The sequence below is a fragment of the Esox lucius genome, chromosome 14 (genome assembly GCF_011004845.1).
Source record: "Esox lucius isolate fEsoLuc1 chromosome 14, fEsoLuc1.pri, whole genome shotgun sequence".
NCBI classification, from domain to species: domain Eukaryota; kingdom Metazoa; phylum Chordata; class Actinopteri; order Esociformes; family Esocidae; genus Esox; species Esox lucius.
The window spans coordinates 23,276,449-23,291,110 of record NC_047582.1 but is presented as its reverse complement, the minus strand read 5'-3'; the positions used below and the strand labels follow the sequence as shown (position 1 = coordinate 23,291,110).

The following is a 14,662-nucleotide window of genomic DNA, read 5'->3' as shown; positions in this document are numbered from 1 at the left end:
CAGACAGTTTAACATGAATACATGGATAGAAAAAAATACAACAAGAGTAATAATACTAAATAGAGAACAAACTATAGATCAGTAGATGACACTAATCGAGACACAGCAGACACAACAAAGTAAACAAAACAACAAACTAATACACAGATCACAAGTGTTGCTGAGTACCTCAGTTGGTAGAAAGGCATATGTAATTCATCATTAGTATTATTACATGGAGAAAACTAGACAAAAAGACAGAACAGAACACAAAGCTAAGTGCTTGAATTCCTCAGTGTTTGAGGCTCATTGACCTGCCATGTTGATTCACAGTCTCGGTATCAGAAGCTCACCTTTCCTTTCTTAATGCAGGTGTTGATAGTGTCTAGAAGGTCTGCTCGGTTCTTATCACTCTTGGGGAGTTCCGTCAGCTCTTTCCCTATCAACTCTCCTTTATGGTAACCCATCATTCGCTCAAATGCTGGGTTCACGTACTAGTAAATATTGCTTGGATTAGTTTTTTTCATTTAAGTTAATTTTATTAAATTATTTCACTAAATACTTAAATGACCCAAGAAGGTTGAGACCCCCTATCTTTCAGAATAGCAAAATTAATGTACACTCAAAAAAAAAAAATATTGTAGTGGAAACTACACATTTCTGGGGGAACCCATAAAGGTTCTTCAAGGACAATGTCAAAGCATGTTGTAAATTATTATTAATATTTGTTACCAAAAGAACAATTCCAACAACCTAACCGCTCAAAAGTCTACCTAAAAAGGTTCAAATTGTTATTTGAGGAACCACTAAAAAAGGGTTATTTCAAGAACCTTTTTTAAAGAGTTATTGGAATAACATTAGGGTTCCCCCACAGTCTCAATGTGAAGAACCCCTTAAGGACCCTCAGAATGTGTGTACCTGTATGACATGGTCTTCACTGGTGATTTCCACAGCCTCCTGACAGTGGTCCAGAGCTGTGAAGACGGAGTTACACGCCCTGAGAGGAAAAAGTGAGGTATTTCTCTTTAGTCATAGTGAGTGTGTCTGTGTGCTTCTTTTTAGTCAAACAGTGTGCATGTCAGTATGTGTGTCTGTTTAGTTATAAAGTGTTGCGTTTCTATGTGTGTCTGTTTAGTCATAAAGTGTGCATTTCTACCTGTCTGCTATGTGTCTGTTTAGTTATACAGCGTGTCTGTGTATGTCTGTGCCTGTCTGTTTTTTTTTTTGTGTTAAGTCAACTACCTGAGTTTGAACTGGCAGCGCACCTCTCCATGTTCTACCTGGAGTAACTCATTATAGCAGGCAGAAACACTACTGTTTTCTGTATACCTCTGAGAGAGAAGCAGAGAGACAGAAGCAGAGACAAAGATACATATAATAAACATAGTTTAGTCACAGAGGGCTGTCTTCTTATGGGTTCTGTGTTTGGGGCTTTACCCTACAGCATGGATGAAGGAAACCTGATGAAAATGGTGACCTGCTGACATCTTCAGTGCTGCTCATTTATGAAAGGGTGTGCTCCCAAATTAGTCCAACCACAGCCCTGCACTTTACTCTGCATCATTGGTCAACAGCACAATAATGATTTTTGGCTAGATACAAAGAGCCTTGGCAAAGCGTGTGGTTGTCAAATAACAGAAGATAAAAAATAAAAAAATAAAATGTTCACTACTATTTATAACTGGGTTCCAAAACTTCCAGAAATACTAAAGTGTGGATGTTTTAAACCATATGCCTATGGATGCTTCAATCACGGTGCAGTTAGGTAACAAAGATATTAGCAATTGCTTACTTTTTGTACCCATAGCACTTTACAATGTGTTTTATTTTGCTACAGGTGGAGGAAAGGGGGGAAATGGGCCAACTGGAGAAACTTCTTATGTTTCATTGGATCATTAGTGACCACAAAGAGTCAGGACATACATTTAACATCTTGTCTGAAAGATACCCTCCCAGTCATTCTAATACCAGCCCCTTGGGCTCCTTCCATGTTTTCTCCAGACCCACCTGAGGTACTAATTGTCTGTGCAGTCTTTCTTTACTTCGGAAAGACTCACCCTCTCTGCGATGCTCTTTTTAGACCCAGTCATGTTACTGATTTGTTACCAATAAAACCTATATAGTTGTGAGATGTTCCTCCAAGTTTATTTTTCTGCACTACCCAACTTTTCCAGTCTCCAGGCATGTATTTTTCCCCAAAAAAATAACAACATTTGATGTTGTCTTTGTAGTTTGTATTTCAATTAAATATAGGGATAAATAATTTTCACATTATTGAATTCTGTTTTTATTTACATTTTATGCAGCGTCCTAACTTTTTTGGAAACAGGGTTGTATATTTAAAGGGGAGTATCAAAGTCATTTATGTCTGCTTGTTTTATTTTTAACCATTGGTGTCCAACTTACAAATATACAAACTAGATGAGGTGAGACGCTAATTAATCAGTAAACTTAATCAGTGAAGTTGACAGTTAGAGTGAAAGCCTGCAGACACACAGCCCTTCATGGAAAGAGTTTGACACCTGTCCTCTAAAGCTAGTTTGAAGTTCAGGTGCACTACTGGTGATTTACCTTGGAAATGTTACGTTTGTTGGGGACAACTATACTAGAGCATTACGGGTACCACCTCATGAACAAGATTAATAACATAAATCACATTTTCTTTTGACGGCACACGCAAAAGATAAGAGTCTCTGAATCTATCCAGGCACTGCACTCATGCTCCTGATCAGTTCAATGGAGGTATGGTTTTGGTGAAACTAGCATGAGAGAATAAAAAAGACGTCTCACATACAAAAGACATATTGCACAGTAGAGTAGATATTTCCTGTGATGTGTTTATAATATGAACCAGCTGAGTGACCGATTCAGCAGAAAGATGACAGGACAGCATACCAAGCATTTTGAGACGTCTGAAGAGTCACTGAGGAGTTGTTTGTGGCTGATGTGCCATATAAAGTCCAACCCTCTAAACCCCCAGTCGTACATAGACCACATAGAAGGAGAAGAGTACTTACTCTACTGAACCCGGCGCAAAGGAGAGGAAGAACAGACTGCTCCTCCTGATCTGAAGGCCTATAGATTAAAAAGGGAAAACATCACACAATATACCTTATTATTAGTCCATACAAAGCAAGCAATATGTCTATCGGTTTAGAATCATTAGATCTTTATCAGTCAGTGGGAAAACGTGTGTTCTATGATTATTCTGTGTTTGTTTACTTTTGTTTAGTTTTTGTTGTGTGACGGGGGGGGGGGGGGTCCATTTAAAGTTCAATAAACATCTTCAATCAGTCAAGATTTGGAGGACATTCATGCTTACGTCTCTGGTACGACGGCCATGATGACTGTGTGTTCTGAGGGCTTAGTGGCACGTATCAACCTGCATCAACAATACAAGAGAAAAACCGACAAATATAAAAGACCGATGAGACAGAAGCACTGAAATTCCACAGACGACTAACAATATTACTATCAATATGTTCCCAATCAACACATTATCAATCGACCACATAGAGGACTTGAAGTGCTTTCGTGCTTTTGTGCTTTACCTTAAATTCCCTCAAGCTAACTCACAGGGCATGTTTGAGAATAATACGTGTGATTGGGCTCGACTTGATAGTCTCACTTGACAGACACACACAGCTTGAGAGGAGGCTATGGAAGGAGTGCCAGTCTAAACATGGGGGCAGTGGTAGGGTGATTTCATTGGCATCTGAGCGGAGAGAAAACGTCTCCACTACACAGGCTCAGCATGGACGCACTGTACTGGAGGTAGGGATGGAGAGACATGGAAAGGAAAGGAAAGGAAAGAGAGAGAATGGGGGAGGAGAGAGGGAGGAAATGTCTGAGATATGCAAATGTTTTGGAGGTCTAGTTAAATATGAAAAGACGGTTGTTGAAAATGTCATTGTTGCTAATGAGCTTGATTTCACAAAATATGTTTTAATTTGAGCTTTAACTGAGTGAAGATTGCTCAAAGAATTGTTCAAAAAAAAAGATTTAATAAAAAAAACATGTGGCGCAATTATTGGCACCCCTGCATTTGGTAATTTATGCAGAATCTCTGAGCCAACATATCAGCTCAGTCTCCTATAATGTTTGATGACATGGGAGAGCATATAGGAATAGACTTGAGACCACTCCTCCATAAAGAAACCCTCCAGATGTGTCCTTACTCCTCGTTTGTGAACTATCCATGTCAGCTCAACCCACAGGCTGTCAATGGGATTTAGGTCAGAGGAATGTGATGTGATGACCATTGCAAAAGCTTGATTATATGGTCAGTGAGCTATTTTTGTATGGATTTGGAGGTATGCTTTTGACCGTTGTCTTGCTGGAAGATTCAGTGATGACACAGTTTTGCCCTCCTAGCAGAGTCAAACAGGTTTTGGCCTAAATCCTCAGGAACTTCATGTCGCCATGTATTCTAACAAAGTTCCCAGGACCTTTAGAAGTGAAAAGCCCAAAACATCACTTTACGGTGGGAATTCAGTTATTTTCTGCATGACAATAGCTCTTTTTACCACAAACCCACCTCTGATGTTTGTTGCCAAAAAGCTAAATTTTAGTCTCATAAGACCATCAAACCCAATTCCAATCAAATTCCAGTAACATTTAACAAACTTCAACTGCTTGCATTGGTGGTTTTGTGACAGCAAAGGCTTTCTTCTGGCAACCCTTCCAAAAATTTTTTTTGCATCAAATCGTACTTTAGAAAACTTGGTAACCCCAAGATGTAACCAACTTCGGCCATTCTCCAACTTCTACAAGATCATTGGAGATTCTTTTGCCACTTGAACCTCCCTTCTCAAGGTGTGTAGGGCAAAATATACATGCATTCTCTTCCAATCAGGTTAATCACATCTCTAATAGTAGTGTGTCTACAGAGGTGTGTAGACACTACCTGTCTATCATCGCCATTCCTTGATTTGTGAAGGTCAACAAAATGTTGTGCCATTTCATTTGTGTGTTTTCCGGTTTTTCTCATGTTGATGGATGACTAAGTGAGTGTGTGTCATGTCACAATTATACCCCAGTCAAACCATGTGCAATGGATGACTCCTTGAGAATCCCCAAATTCCCAAAGTATGAATTTAATTGGAATGTACATCAATTAGATTTTGTAGGTGCCAATAATTGTGACACATGATTTTGAAGAAAATAATAATTTATTGATAACGGTTCTATTTGACCAATTTTCACTCATTTTAACATTTGATTTATGTATTTTTTTTAGTGTGCAAATAAATAAATACCCAGGGTGCCAATAATTATGGAGGGCACAATATGTAGAGAGAAAGAGAGGGAGAGAGAAAGGGAGAGAGGGCATGAATGAGACTTTTGATGGAACTATCTTTAACTCTGTTGGGAAAACTTTACCATGCATGATAAATAAATTAGAATTCACTAGATACTCAATGAAGAAGCATATGGTGGTCGGGCCACATGATAAATACATGGTGGGATTATTACCAAAGTTTGAGCTTTGAGTTTATCTAAGTAGAAAAGCAGGGAGATGATCTGCACTAGGCATGTAGTGAAGTAAGTGGCAGTTGCATAAGTGTAAGTATAGTATTCAGATGGTTTTAGCACTCTGCTTGTTGCAGACCCTGTACATAAATACAACTTTAAGCAGAAAACCGAATGGTAAGATGGACACCTCTTTGTAGTGGAGCAGTGAAAATACAGGTAAATAGTGGGCACTATCTGTGATTAGAGGCTGACTAGCAAGCAAGATAGCAAATATTTGTTTATGCATTCTTCCTAATTCCATACTGCCAGTACCAGCCTATAGTTAAAGATTTTGCAAGGTAGTATGTTGGCTAAACACCTAGCATGTAATTTGCTAGGTAGCGCAACATAACCTGTTAGATAGCTAAATACACTGCTAAATCTTGGCAGGTAACTCAACAACATCAAGAAAACCAATTTATGCTACAATGCCAGATAATGCTAGCTGACTACTGTCTACCCACCCATATCTTGTCACAGGGTAATTAAGAAAATTGCCAACTCATGTACGTCACTAATAGCAATTTTTTTTATGGTAGTTGACTGTCCTTTCAGCTCCCAACTTCAGCACGCGGACTTGCCCATCTCTGCTAAGTGGACCAAAAGATTTGGAGAAAATATTCAGTACCAGACAAGTCACTGGTACTGGCAGGAGGTTGCCAAGCATCTGTTCCAGTATAGAATGCAAACTTTTTTCCATCTCCATGTTAAAGTAGTCAATATCGGTTGGAGTTGTGATCACATGACCAACCAGGTAAAAAGGGATCAGCCAGGGACCGGTTCATCAGGGAGGAGCATTCAATAAAGTCGAAAGTCCCACCTTTTTATCTACATTAAAAGAGTTGAGGACACATGTTCTCTAATCTGATCTAATCCTTTCTGTGTTCAACAGACATTTGGACCAATCTGTTTAATGCATCAATTGGGCCCTGGCCCTGCCTGTTTAACTATTGCCAGGCAATCATTCTAAAAAATAATTTATTCAAAATTTACGTGACTGGAAAAAACAACAAAAAACAAAGAATAAACAATCAAATCACTAGAGACAGCGAAGATCTTGTGGAACCTAAGATGTTCCCAATAGTAGTTCAACAGCTATTAGTGGGGACGGAGGGGGAGGGGCAGCCAATGGGAGGGACAGACAGACAGATGGAGGAAGGGAGGAGAGTCATAGGTGCCACACACACAAATGTGTGACACTGCAAGATGTGGATAGTTCTGTCAGACTACTACAGGCCTCTAACCCTAAGCTATGAATAGAGAATTGACTGAGTGGAAAGTGGAAAAAGTTAAGTCAATTTGCCATAAGTAGGGGAGCTAGGTAGGTCAGTTGAGTAAGCATCAAATAGCTTATGGGGAGACAGAAGGACACACAGTTATGCCTACAGTGGCATGACCAGGTTACTGGAATAACTTTTATCTTTAAAGTCGGAGTACCTGTGTGGCAATGTGTATTACCATTTTAGTTGAACAGTGAAAAACAGTGAAGAACAATTTATAGATTTTTCTTTTCTATTTAAAAAAAAAAAGTGTGTTCATCAGTGTCAAAAACTCCTATCAAATCCATTTAGATTTTATGTTGTAACACAATGGTATGTAGAAAAGTCCAAGGTGGGTGAAATACAGTGGAGGGACACAGACCAATTTTGAGCTCACCGGCAGACAGCCTCTGGCTCAAAGTATCGTGAGTGGCGTCCATCGATGACCACAATCTCATGGCTCTTGTCCAGGAAACACTCAATAGCGGACTCAGGTGTTCGGGCAATGTTACACCTGAATCCTGCACGGTCACACGCCCACCAGAATGCATCACTCTGACCATCTTCCTTTGCAAACACAAGCAGGACCTGAGAGAGAGATAGACAAAGAGAGAGAGAGACAGTTTAATAAATAACTTGTTGATAAATCATCTGTTTACTTATTGGAACAGTTCTAACAGTTCATGTCGCTTTCCAGGGATGTGCTCATCTGCCTGCTATTGTTCTTTAATCTTAGAGTAACCATAGTAACCGTATAGAAAAGCAGTAAGAGACAAGAGGAAAAGGACTTGTGTACATATACACATTCAAGCACCAAGCTCACTAGACAACTAGCATGAAGGTAAGAGAAACCGAGGCAGTACAAGAAGACAGGGGAAAGGAGGAAAGAGAAGGAGGAGACGTGAAAGAAAGTTGTCTCGCCAGACTGGCAGCAGTCACGCAGGAATGGAGAGGAGCACAAGACGGTGCAGAAGAAGAGAAGAGTGAGAGAATATTGGCAAGAGGAGAAGAGAGGGATAATACTGGTATGAGACTGTGAAAGGTCTACAGCCTTTGATCCTGACCTGGACTGTGTAACCATGGAGCTGTCATGTGAAATTCCACACACAGTCACACACACACACACACATCCCAGAATCCTACAGGTCCAGCAACAATGCTTCAAATGTACACACGGTTCAGTGTGTGTTGATAATTCACGTGGTTACCTGGTCATCTTGCTTCCCAAGTGGATGACTTTCATGATTACTCCATCGTTCTAGTGCTAATTAGTTTCAGTATATTAGCATTCTCACATCGTTTGGGATTAATCCCTGTGGTTTTTCTAAGGGGTTTCCACAGTGAGTTTCCCTCAGGGCAGGAGAGAGGCCTCTACCCCTGACTGCTCTACCACACTGAATCAGCCAATCACCGCAGTTCAAAGGTTAAGGCTCTATCTCTGCACGCCCTCAGCCAGCCAGCCAGCCAGCCCATCCATCAGACAGAGGTTTTGAGGCTTTGAGACTCCTTAGAGAGATAGAGTGACTCCTAGAGAGATTGAGAAGGAAGGCAACATAGACCTGTCTGGCTTTAGACCAAGTCTTGTCTAAAGCCAGGTAGTTTGGTTTTGCTACCCGAATTACATCATACCCAACACGATCTACGACCCTGTGTCACCAACAGATTCTGGAGAGTTGAAGATTGTGGTAAGCTTCCCTCGTAGAAAACAAAAAGAACAGCATACCCTAGAGGGCCCTCATGACATAACTCATAACCAACGTTTCAACAGACATGTCTGTCTTCATCAGATGATAATCAATTCTTCTCATAGGCATCTACGTCAAGCCGCTTTTTCCCCCTATTCCAGTGTCACGTGAGTCAACACACAAGGGCAAACTCAGTAATCTGACCGTCTCAGTAAGCTTGCCAGGAGGCCCAGTTGACTGAGGAAGTCATTAGAGAGTGAAAAGATCAGGGAAGCCCTTCTGATGATGCCCCCCTCCCCTCCCCTGGAGATCCTGGCCAATTTCCTTTGCCCGTGGGGCTTCCCAGACACTCGTCAGATTTGTCTTCATAACTGACCATCCTCGGCTCAAAAGTATCCTGCTTCATACAACTTATGCTCAACGGCACCCTCTGAGACCTCGGGTAAATCATGTCCATGAATGAGGAGAAGTTTGGTTAAAAGTTGCAACAACCAATGGAGCACGTGTGAAAAGACACCGGGAGCTGGGTCTTTCCAGTGCTCAGAGGGAATGATAACGTCAGGAGAAAGCTCTGAGTGTTTCATCTTTCTCTTCTTTCTGTAATCTCTGTTCTAGTTGGAAATTGGTAAAGGAGGGGGAATTAGATCATGGTACAGAAGTGTGTGTGCACATATTATGTGCAAGACTGGGTGTATGTGGCTGTGTGTTTGTAGGATTTCTTGTGTGTGTCTCCGTGACTGTATGCATGACTGCCCCACTGCATCAGGAGTGTAGTTAGGTGTTTTTAAGAAGTGTGTACTGATGTCTGTATTGGGGAGAGAGTTGTAACAAAGCCCCCTTCCACATGGTCCATCCAGCACAGCCACTGTTACAGGCTCACACAGCCTGGCAAAGAACGGTGAGGGGTTTGTATAAGGTTCAGATGAGGGACAGATCATGTTTGGATAAGGTTGTATTGGCCCAATAAAAATGGGTGAGGGTTAGAGCATATTATAATGTTGCTTCTTCATTTTGAAACATTTAATTCAGTCTGTCAGAAGATGGGCGAGGTTTGCACGTTTAAGAGCAATGACAGTGAAGTAAAGAGATCTACAGTACATGTCTAAAAGCACAAAAACCATAACACATCTCTGGCCTTGCATAACTCTACCTTTCCTAGTTACACAACACAGGTCCTGTGAAGTAATCTGGCCTTCACAAAGGATCACACTGCTGTAATCCCAATTCTCAGAACGCAGGCCATAACCTCAACCTTGAACTCAACCCCAGTTAGCAGCTGGCAATTGTAGAGGCAAAAACAAAAGGCCTGGAAACATCTCCACCCACTCACTTTTCCAGGGTGCACAGTTTTGTATAAATGCTCTGTTCTTATTCTTAATATCATATTGTGTGTCACTGTTGAGTATTGAAATCATGAAATAACAGATCACCCTATTAAGATACAGATACACCACATCCCACAGAAAAAAAACGAATCACATTGTAGATTGAGAGAGACATGATGTAGTTGTATTACAACATTTGCTGTGTGTAATAATATTAGCATGAAAAATATAACCAGTGCTAACTTGAATATGTATGTATATATGCACACACTACCGTTCAAAAGGTTGGGGTCACTTAGAAACATCCTTGTTTTAGAAAGAAAAGCAAAAAATAACATCAAATTGATCAGAAATAGTGTAGACATTGTTTAAGTTGTAAATTACTATTGCAGCTGGAAAAGGCAGATTTCTTATGGAATACATAAGCGCATTATTAGCAACCATCAGTCCTGTCTTCCAATGGCACATTGTGTTTGCTAATCCAAGTTGATCATTTTAAAAGCCTGTCTGATCATTACAATACCATTTTGCAATTATGTTAGCACAGCTGAAAACTGTACTGATTAAAGAAGCAGTAAAACTGGCCTTCTTTAGACTAGTTGAGTACCTGGAGCATCAGCAATTGTGTGTTCGATTACAGGCTCAAAATGGCCAGAAACAAAGAACTATCTTCTGAAACTCATCAGTCTATTCTTGTTCTGAGAAATGAAGGCTATTCCATGTGAGAAATGGCCAAGAAACTGAAGATCTCATTCAATGCTGTGTAATGTACTACTCCCTTCACAGATAGTGCAAGCTAGCTCTAACCAGAATAGGAAGAGGGGTGGGAGGCCCTGGTGCACAACAGATTAAGAGGACACATACATATATACACACACACCACCAGGTAGGTAGTTTAAGAATAAATGCTTATTTGTATATGAGAGCCTCCAAGAGGCAAACATCATCCTGCGTGGCAGAGAGTTAAAGAAGAGTCGGACAATCCAGACACCATAAATACAACAAACTTCATAATTGAAAGAAAGAGTGCACTTAAGAGGAACATGCCGTAATCAGAAGCAATATGGAAGAATGTTAAGCGCTGTATCACCTGTATCGGTTCTTGGGTCAGTCTCATAGGTCCTATGCATTCTTCTGTAGCTGAAACCTGGAACACAACCAGAGACAAAAAGGAAATGATCTATGAAAAATAACAACACATTAAAGCAAGGTTGAGAAAGCTAAATAAAAAACGGAAATGTAGAAAACCGAGAAACAGCCATGCTTACCATTTTCCCCTTCCAGTACCACACATGCCCTGAGCCTCTCACTATCAAATGTCTTCCTCTTTTCCTCTCTTTCTCACTTACTGAAGGTCTCAATCAGTTAAAATTCCATATGCAAATATGTCTACTTCAGTATAGGATACAGAATCTCACACCCTCCGGTTACCTAGGCTTAGGACACTCAAGACACACACATACAATGAGTGACGCAGCAGGAGCAGGTTGGTTACAAGCCTCTTTAGAGAGTATTAAGGGCTGTACAGGTTGGCTACTGACAGGTGTCTGTGAGTAATGCTTTGCGGATAAGCAGTACTGACCCTTTGAGACTGTAGCCAATACAGATTCGAAAGTGACATGTAATTACATTGACATTCAAGCCATTTATCTGACCCTCTAATCCTGAGCAACATACATTATTGATTGGATACATGTACTAACTATAGTAGTGCTGTGATGGTCTTGGAATTTCAGTTAAGTGATTGGCTGGGTCAAAGTACTTGGTCACCGACACAACCGTAATCACTGAGTGGCGAGACACCCGTTCAACATCCCATCTGAAAGACAGCACCCTACGCAGGGCAATGTCCCCTTCACTGTGCTGGGGCACTGGGCTTTGATCTTGAGTGCCACCTACAGGTCTTCCAACAAAACTTTGAGGAGTATCTGGTCTCCAATCTAGGGACTGACCAAGATCGACCCTGCTTTGCTTCACCAAATACGACAGACAAAATTATCAAGAGGACACGTCAGAAGGGTATATAAAGAGTTAGACTACAGTTTGAAGCCTGCTTCATAAAAAAATATGCACTTGCTATCGTTCACACCAGATCATTTTGAGTTTTGATCCAGATTCTGTGCAATACATTTTCCAATCAGAACATAGAAGACAAAACAATGAACAATATAAGTGATGATCAATTACTAAAATTACTACTGACAGGCTGAGGGGTCAGCCTGTCAGTGCTCAGACCATAAGCCGCACACTGCATCAAATTGGTTTGCATGGCTGTCATCCCAGAAGGGAACCTCTTCTAAAGATGATGCACACGAAAGCCTGCAAACAGTTTGCTGAAGACAAGCAGACTAAGGACATGGATTACTGGAACCATGTCCTGTGGTCTGATGAGACCAAGATAAACGTATTTGGTTTAGATGGTGTCAAGCGTGTGTGGTGGCAACCAGGTGAGGAGTACAAAGACAAGTTTGTCTTGCCTACAGTCAAGCATGGTGGTGGGAGTGTCATGGTCTGGGGCTGCATGAGTGCTGCCGGCACTGGGGAGCTACAGTTCATTGAGGGAACCACAAATGCCAACATGTACTGTGACATACTGAAGCAGAGCATGATCCCCTCCCTTTGGAGACTGGGCCGCAGGCCAGTATTTCAACATGATAATGACCCCAAACACATCTCCAAGATGACCACTGCCTTGCTAAAGAAGCTGAGGGTAAAGGTGATGGACTGGCCAAGCATGTCTCCAGACCTAAACCCAATTGAGCATCTGTGGGGCATCCTCAAACAAAAGGTAGAGGAGCGCAAGATCTCTAACATCCACCAGCTCTGTGATGTCGTAATGGAGGAGTGGAAGAGGACTCCAGTGGCAACCTGTGAAGCTCTGGTGAACTCCATGCCCAAGAGGGTTAAGGCAGTGCTGGAAAATAATGGTGGCCACACAAAATATTGACACTTTGGGCCCAATTTGGACATTTTCCCTTATGGGTGTACTCACTTTTGTTGCCAGCAGTTTAGACATTAATGGCTTTGTGTTGTGTTATTTTGAGGGGACAGCTAATTTACACTGTTATACAAGCTGTACACTCACTACATTACAATGTAGCAAAGTGTCATTTCTTCAGTGTTGTCACATGAAAAGATATACTCAAATATTTACAGAAATGTGAGGGGTGTACTCACCTTTGTGTGATACAGTATTTTATACTGTAAATAATGAAAATGTTCAAATGAGGAAGCAGTTTTTTGTCGAGGAGACCAGTTACCCTCCATTCTACAAAGGAGCAGTTGCAACCGGAGAAGAGGAAACACCAAGACACGGAGAAGCTGGCAGTTTGCCCTGCTACTGGAACTCTCATCAGCATCCATCCTATTAGATTAGCTCTGAGTTAGTGAAATACACCAGAGTTCCTCAAACGGCCAAGCATGGCCTTATTCCTCTGGGGACTGCTCAATTATTTATTTATTCTGTATTTATTTTTAACCCTAACAGTGAATTTTAACGACGTCATAACATGGTCATTCATTGAACATCAAGTATAATTTTCTACTTTCGGACACATTTTAGTAAATAATTGTTCAAAAGCACTTTTTACGCGAAAAACGCATTTTGTGTCTGACTTGAGCCTGAGATTAACACATAGTTCCCGGTCTATATTTCCTGACAGTCTGTATACCTTGGAAAATGTCCTTAATTATTGTTCTTGACTGGATCACTCTAAACGTTGTTTTCGGACAATCATGTTCACAAAGGCCAGTTTGGAGGCCATCATCCACTGGCGGCTCACAAATCGACAAGAAGAAGTGAGGGTGTTGAGCAGAGTAGTCAGAAACGTTTACAGTACGTAACCTATTTTCATTTCTGAAAGTCCAGACAATTGGTACAACAGTGAAACTCAGGTTTGGCTGTACTCTTAGCCCAGCTTCCTTCACTGTCATACCATGTACAAGAACATGTACCAGTACTGAACAAGTACATTGTCACAAATGTCCTTTGAGATCACTGTTCTCCTCTCCCCATTCACCTCCACTAATTCTCACTCTTCCTTTATCTCCCCCTCAGATTTTGTCTCACACAGATGAGTTTACTTGTGGCCCTTTTTATTCATGCCAACATGCCAATTGCATGTTAACAAATTATGCTTTTTATTGTGTACAAATCAACAGCTTTTAGTTGAGAATTGCAATGGTTTGAGTTTGGTTAATGAATGTCAGTTTTCTACATGACAAACCGGTGAAAATTGTACTTTAACAAAGAGTAAAGTTGTTTGTAGAGTTTTGCTAAAAAAGTGTGAATGAAACAGATAATTATTTGAAAACTGGTGAATTGTGCATATGGTTTGAGTACATGGTCTTCCTCATAGGATTTAGAAAGTGTTTGTGTACAGTTGCGCTCCTAAGTTTGCATAACCTGGAAGGAACTGTGAAATTTTGGCATTGATTTTGAAAGTATGACTTATCATGCACAAACATTTTCTTTTATTTAAGGATAGTGATCATATGAATCCATTCATTATCACATAGTTGTTTGGCTCCTTTTTAAATCATAATGATAACAGAAATCACTCAAATGACCCTGATCAAAAGATTACATACCCTTGAATATTTGGCCTTGTTACAGACACATAAGGTGACACACACAGGTGAAAATGACAATTAAAGGTGAATTTCCCACAACTGTGGCTTATTAAACTGTGTTTAAATAGTCAATGAGTTTGTTAGCTCTTACGTGGATGCATTGAGCAGGCAAGATACTGAGCCACGGAGTTCAGAAAAGAACTGTCAAAAGACCTGCGTAACAAGGTAATGGTGGATGGAAAAGGATCTAAAAAGATATCCATAGCCTTGCAAGTCAGTCAGTACTGTTCAAACAAGGTCAGGTAGACCAAGAAAGATTTCAGCCAAA

The 14,662-nt window shown here is 40.7% G+C and overlaps 1 protein-coding gene across 4 annotated transcripts in view; it reads right to left on the bottom strand.

The window, feature by feature from the left end:
- Positions 1–14,662, bottom strand: part of pde8b (phosphodiesterase 8B) — a 58,244-nt gene that overhangs the window by 28,040 nt on the left and 15,542 nt on the right. For 2 of the 4 annotated variants that reach the window (XM_020053543.2, XM_010878090.3), the window contains exons 2-8: positions 10,853–10,909; positions 7,150–7,340; positions 3,302–3,361; positions 2,997–3,054; positions 1,222–1,310; positions 898–976; positions 333–473 (exon numbers count right to left, since the gene is read on the bottom strand). In XM_020053543.2, coding sequence (XP_019909102.1) covers positions 333–473; positions 898–976; positions 1,222–1,310; positions 2,997–3,054; positions 3,302–3,361; positions 7,150–7,340; positions 10,853–10,909 — 675 coding nt within the window. Of the gene's footprint in view, positions 1–332; positions 474–897; positions 977–1,221; positions 1,311–2,996; positions 3,055–3,301; positions 3,362–7,149; positions 7,341–10,852; positions 10,910–11,030; positions 11,283–14,662 lie in introns of those variants that run through there. The other 2 variants (XM_010878091.3, XM_034296746.1) reach the window with 2 other exon arrangements.